Source organism: Mustela nigripes, chromosome 17 (assembly GCF_022355385.1).
Source record: "Mustela nigripes isolate SB6536 chromosome 17, MUSNIG.SB6536, whole genome shotgun sequence".
Lineage (NCBI taxonomy): Eukaryota > Metazoa > Chordata > Mammalia > Carnivora > Mustelidae > Mustela > Mustela nigripes.
Genome location: NC_081573.1, coordinates 8184316 through 8190846, shown reverse-complemented (window position 1 = coordinate 8190846; position 6531 = coordinate 8184316). Strand labels below are relative to the sequence as shown.

General features: G+C 51.4%; 1 protein-coding gene across 2 annotated transcripts in view; it reads right to left on the bottom strand.

Annotated features, from left to right (window-relative positions):
• The window catches only part of ERCC1 (ERCC excision repair 1, endonuclease non-catalytic subunit), a 32638-nt gene that overhangs the window by 5342 nt on the left and 20765 nt on the right, over positions 1-6531 (bottom strand). For both annotated transcript variants that reach the window (XM_059383846.1, XM_059383847.1), the window contains exons 6-8: positions 4068-4171; positions 2994-3093; positions 1713-1789 (exon numbers count right to left, since the gene is read on the bottom strand). In XM_059383846.1, coding sequence (XP_059239829.1) covers positions 1713-1789; positions 2994-3093; positions 4068-4171 — 281 coding nt within the window. The remainder of the gene's footprint in view (positions 1-1712; positions 1790-2993; positions 3094-4067; positions 4172-6531) is intronic.

The following is a 6531-nucleotide window of genomic DNA, read 5'->3' as shown; positions in this document are numbered from 1 at the left end:
GTTGTGATCTCTGTCTGTCAAATAAATAAATAAAATCTTAAAAAAAAAAAAAAAAAGAAAAGCGGTGTCTGTTTCGTGTTAATAGCCAATCAAGTCTCCCCCAACCAAAAGCACAGGTGCCCGTTTCATGCTATCTGTCTGAGATGTTTTCACCAGATTTAAGGGAGGAAAATGGCACCTCATTTTTAAAAGTTAGCTTTTTTCTCAGGCGCCTGGGTGGCTCAGTTGGTTGAGCATCTGCCTTAGGCTCAGGTCATAATCCCAGGGTCCTGGGATCGAGCCCCAAATGGGGCTCCCTGCTCAGCAGGGGGTCTGCTTCTGCCTCTGCCTCTGCCCCTCCCCCACCACTCGTGCTCCCTCTCGCTCTCTCAAATAAAATCTTTAAAGAATAGAATAAAATTGGGGTGCCTGGGTGGCTCAGTGGGTTAAAGCCTCTGCCTTCGGCTGGGGTCATGATCCCAGGGTCCTGGGATCGAGCCCCCTATCGGGCTCTCTGCTCAGCGGGGAGCCTGCTTCCTTCTCTCTCTCTGCCTGCCTCCCTGCCTACTTGTGATCTCTGCCTGTCAAATAAATAAATACAATCTTAAAAAAAATAAAATAAAAAAGAATAAAATTAAATTTATTTTTTTCCTGATAAAAAATAAAGTTGATTTTTTTTTCATGTGTTTTGGCAACCTGAATTAGACGCTTATTTGGGCTCTTACTGACTTCTGGAAATATCTTTCCACATACAAATATATAATAAATGTTTAAATATATGCATATAAATATAAATATTTAAGTGTATTAACACTGTATAAATATAACATGTACATACATAAATCAGAGATGTTAAATCTTTATTTTATACATACATATATACATACTGTATACATGTATATATATATACACATCAAGTGCACATCAATTACTTTTTTGTAATTTGTCACTTGGCTTTTAACTTTACTTACAGTCTCTTACTATCCAGAAGTTTTAAAGTTTTAATATTCTCAAATCAGCCAAACCTTTTTCTTTATGGCTTTGGGGTTTTGGGTCTTGCTTAGACCCAAAACTTTTCCTACCCCAAGGTTACAAAAAACATTCTCCTGTAAGATTTCTTCTAACACCTTGTTTGGTTTTTTTTAAATGTCTCTAATTTGTCAGGATTTAATTTTTCTTTATGGTGTGAGGAAGGGATATCTTTTTCCCAATTAGAAATTAGCAAATCTAGGGGCGCCTGGGTGGCTCAGTGGGCTAACGCCTCTGCCTCCGGCTCAGGTCATGATCTCAGGGTCCTGGGATTGACCCTGCACTGGGCTCTCTGCTCAGCAGGGAGCCTGCTTCCTCCTCTCTCTCTGCCTGTCTCTCTGCCTATTTGTGATCTCTGTCTGTCAAATAAATAAATAAGATCTTTAAAAAAAAGAAAGAAATTAGCCAATCTAAACAGTCTTTAGAAACCCAGATATGGAATTAGTTATTCAGACTTTATGTCTAACTCATCAGTGCCCAGTATGGTTCTGGCAATCTGATCTAGGTCACCTGTTTTTGTGACCATGGTCCTCTAAGATATTAAGACCCTATTTTAAAGATGAAGACACTGAGGAACAGAGGGAGGCAGCCTGGACCAGGCTCATATGGGGAGTTCATGGCAGGAGAAGGAAAGGCCTGGGGGTGGGGGGCGTGGACTGACTCTCGGGATGGAGCCTGACCTGGGTGGGGGGCCTCAGTCTCACCTCCAGGCAAGGACTAGGGTGCAGTCAGCCAGGATGCACATCTTGGCCAGCTCCTTGAGGGCCTGCTGAGGATCTTTCTGGGTGGAAAAGAAAGTCAGAATGAGAAATCTGGTAGAAAGCAGGAATTACAATCTTGAAAACACAGTAGGTTAGGATGCTAAGCACCTTCCACTCGACTGACACGCGCTAAGTTCTGACCGGGCTGGGCAGTGCCGCCTGTGCTGGGCAGTGCCGCGACCCCGCAGCAACCCAGACAGCCCAGGCTCTGCCCTCTCGGGCTCACAGTCTGATGAGGCAGATAAACTGTCCCTGCACAGTGATGAGCCACAGTGGCCAGGACTGGGATGGGAGAGTAGGAGCATCTGACCTGCCCAGGGGATCAGGGAGAGCTTCCTGGAGGAAGGGACATCTGAGCTGAGACCTAAAGGAGGATGAAGAGGTACGAAGGAGGCAAAAAAGAGCAAAAATGGAATTCCAGAGAGAACAGCTTGTCCAAAGGATTAGAAGGGAAAGAGGGCTTGAGGAGTTATGATTCACATAGTATGTGAGAATAATGTAAAAGGGTGACCACACGGAAGCTTAGAAATGAGCCCAGAGGGGCGCCTGAGTGGCTCAGGAAGTTAAGCCTCTGCCTTCGGCTCAGGTCATGATCTCAGGGTCCTGGGATCGAGCCCCGCTTCAGGCTCTCTGCTCAGCAGGGAGCCTGCTTCCCCCTCTCTCTCTGCCTGCCTCTCTGCCTACTTGTGATCTCTTTTTCTGTCAAATAAGTAAATAAAATCTTAAAAAAAAAAGAAAAGAAATGAACCCAGAGCATGGGGCATAGGGGGCGGGCACACAGGGCCTCACGGGCCACAGACGACACTAGAGAGCCACGGCGAGATCTAGACAGATCTGTCCTGGAGGGAAACTCCTCTGGCTGCAGTAAGGAGGGGAGGCACTGAGGTTGGAGGCCATGAGACAAGGGAAGAGGCTGGAGCCAAGCCCTCTGCGGACGAGGCTGGGTAGGTAGAGAGGATGACACAGATTCAAGACATGTTCAGGCAGCAGAGGGCTGGGCTCGGCCGAAGTGAGATGGGGAAGGAGAAGACAGATGATTTTACCCTCCAACCCCCCTTGCCAATACAGGGTGTCAAGCCCCGAGGTTAGAGCTGGTTCCTCACTGAGGTTTCAGCTTGCATCCTCCCTCAGGATTCAACAGTCCACTTGGCAGCCATGAGGCCCGACGCGCCCCATTTCACAAATGGGGTCAATGAGGCCAGTAGGGAAGTGACCGCTGCTTACCACATCCACCTGGACGAGCAGGACCCGCAGGGCGAAGCTCTTCCCCAGGCTCTGCAGCCGCTCGTGGATGTAGTCTGGGTGGAGGTTGTGGTAGCGGAGGCTGGGGGGCAGGGGAGAGGGAGGGATTGGGAGGCCTCAGTCTCCCCGAGACCCCAGGAGCCCTTCTTCACTCTCAGTGGCAGGCAGAGGGCATGGGTAACACAGGGATCTGGAGCTCAGAGATGTGAAGTGACATGGCCCAGCTCACTCAGCAAGGCAGGGGCACAGTGGGGTTCACAGCGAGGGCTGCCTGGCTCTGGCTCCCTGGAAGAACAGACCCCAGGTTCCTCACGGAGGCAGGGAAGAGACTTGGGCTTTGGGTAGAGGATAGGAAACCAGGGCTCGGAGAGCATGGACTGGGGGACACTGTGCAGCCGATCTTGGGAGGCAGGCCCATCCCAGGGACTGTCTACTTTGGCCTCAAAAGGGGCTGGCTGGGGGAAGGGGTGGCTTTTCCACCCAGGGAACTAGGGGACATCTCTGCCCAGCAGCCACCAGCTCTCCCACCTTGCAGGGAGGACAGGAACTTAGATTTTTCACTTCCCCCTCGAGCTCTGTCTGGAGAGGAACCCCAGGGAGTAGAGAGGGAATGGGATTCATAGAGGCAGAGGGTAGAGAAATCCTCGTTCTCATCAACTCGTCCTGGATGTCTGGGACATGAGTGACCTGACCCCTTCCTCCCTCAGACCCAGGAGTCCAGACCCCCCAGCCCCTCCTCCCTCAGACTCAGAAGTCCAGGCCATCACTCCCCTCCTCCCTTGGAACCAGGAGCCTAAGACCCTCCCCCAGTCCTGTCTTCCCTCAGACTGAGGAGCCTGTGCCCCCAGGCTCTCTTCCCTCAGACCCACAGTCTGGGCCTGCAGCTCTTCTGACTCTGGGCACCTCCAGGCTAAGACCTCTTCCTTCCATACAAGGTCCCATGGAGGCCCAGAGCCAACAGGGCCACATGCAAACGTCTCCCGGTGAAGGATCCAAAACACTGGGGCATACCCTCCCAGGCCTCCGTGGAAGGTGGGGCAGCCCCTCAGAGCTCACCTGAGGAACAGGGCACAGGTGCTCTGGCCCAGCACGTAGTCGGGAAGCACATCACCAAACTCCCAGGGCACATTACGCACAAACTTCAGCACGGGGTTGCCCCTCTGGGGAGGGAGGAAGGGCCAAAGCCATTAACTGGAATAGCCCTGGGACTACTGCCACCCCAGGGCCCCCTCCCCCACCACCATCAACACCTCCCCACCTCTTCCTGCCTGTGCCTGTGGTCCTCCTCTCCAGAGTCTACCTCCTCAGCCTGAAATGTCCTTGGTCCCCCCAGCCCTGAGCCTTAACTAAAGGATCCCTGAGTCGCTCTAGCTCAGCCCTCTCCCCTGGCCCGACGTGTATGTCCTGGGTTTGTGGGACACTTCCTCCAGGAGGTCTGCCTCACTGCCTCCCCATGCCCTCAGCATCAGCCCTCACACCTGCCCCTCCAACAGGCCCCACTTCGGGGACAGCCCCACCATCCAGAGACCCGAGCCTGGTCATGGACATGTCCCTCTCCCCCTCCTCCTCCAGTTAGGATGTCTACCTGAGACAGGATCCCATTTCCATTTTTAAAGGATTACTCTGGGGCATCTGGGTGGCTCAGTCAGTTAAGCATCTGCCTTGGGCTCAGGTCATGATCCCAGGGTACTAGGATGGAGCCCTCTACCCCTCCCCGCTGCTCATGATCTCTCTCTCTCTCAAATAAACAAAATACTTTTTTAAAAAAGATTACTGGACACAGGGTGGCTCAGTGGGCTAAGCCACTGCCTTCGGCTCAGGTGGTGATCCCAGAGTTCTGGGATAGAGTCCCACATCGGGCTCTCTGCTCCTTGGGGAGTCTGCTTCTCCCTCTAACCTTCTCCCCTCTCATGCTCTCTCTCACTCTCACTCTCTCAAATAAATAAATAAATAATTGGATTACCTTGTCCCCTTTACACCCACAAGAATGGCCGAAACGGTCAAAAAGACAGACAAGGAAAGGCAGTGAGGATCTGGGCAAACTGGAATGCCCGCCCACTGCTGGCGGGAACCTAAACCGATGCCGCGTTGGAGAAGATGGTTTGGCAGTTCCTAAAAAAGCTCACTCTAGAGCCGCCCCATGACCCAGCAAGTCCACGCCTGCATAAATTTCCCAGAGAATCGAAAACCCACATCTACCAAAAAACCCGAACGCCAATGTTCAGGGCAGCATCTTCGGAATAACCAATGAGTACCAACAGTGGAGGGAGAAGAACCCTGGCCCAGCGCCCCCACACGCCGGAATACCCTCGGGCCCACGAAAGGGAAGGAAGGAAGCACGGACTCTCGCTTCCTCGTGGAGGAACCTGAAAGCCTTATGCCAGGTGAAAGGAGCCAGATGACAGCCGACAGCCATATGCGTGGTCTGCACTTTTTGGCTATTTGAAACAAACCTGCGGGGACCACTCGTGCCCCAGATTTTGTACGGATGTATGTTGTCTTTTCGCTGGAACATCTACCTAGAAGCAGACTTCCTGGGTCATACAGTAACTCTTATTTTTTCAAGATTTTATTTTTGTGGGAGGTGTCTGGGTGGGCTCAGCTGGTTAAGCAACTGACTCTTGTTTTCGGCTCAGGTCATGATCTCAGAGTCCTGGGATCGAGACCTGCGTCGGGCTCTCTGCTCAACGGGAAGCCTGCTTCCCCCTCTCTCTGCCTGCCTTTCTGCCTACTTGTGATCTGTGAAATAGATAAATGAAATCTTAAAAAAAAAAAGTATATATATTTCTAAGTAATTAAACTTAACATGGGGCTCAAACCTACAACCCTGAGGTCCACCAACTGAGACAGCCAGGCGCCCCACTAACTCTATGCTTAAGTGTTTGAGGAACTGCCAGACTGTTTTCCAAGGTGGCTGCACCATTGTGCATTCCCACCAGCAGCCCATGTGGGCTCCAGTTCCTCCATGGCCTCGAGACCCTCTCTATGGCCCCTTGATGACAGCCATCTCATGGGCATAAGCTGCTACCCCACTGTGATCTTGATTTGCATGTCCCTGCCAGCAGACAATACTGCGCATCTTTTCACATTCTCGAGTCCTACCAATATCTCTGTAAGTGGCTGCTCTTCTGCAGAACAGGACCTCTGCCAATGGCAGAGCACCTGGCGACCTCTGAACATATCTGCCGACTGCAGGCAGGCGAAACCTTGTTTCAAAGGCACAGATGAGTTAAGTCACTCAAGATCACACAGCTACTGTGTGCCAGAGCAGGATGCGAACTCAGGCCTGCGTTGGAGAAACAGTTTTTGGTGGGGCACCTGGGTGGCTCAGTGGGTTAAGCCTCTGCCTTCGGCTCAGGTCATGATCTCAGGATCCTGGGATCGAGCCCCGCATTGGGCTCTCTGCTCAGTGGGGAGCCTGCTTCCCCCTCTCTCTGTGCATGCCTCTCTGCCTACTTGTGATCTCTCTCTCTGTCAAATAAATAAATAAAATCTTAAAAAAAAAAAAAAAAGAAACATT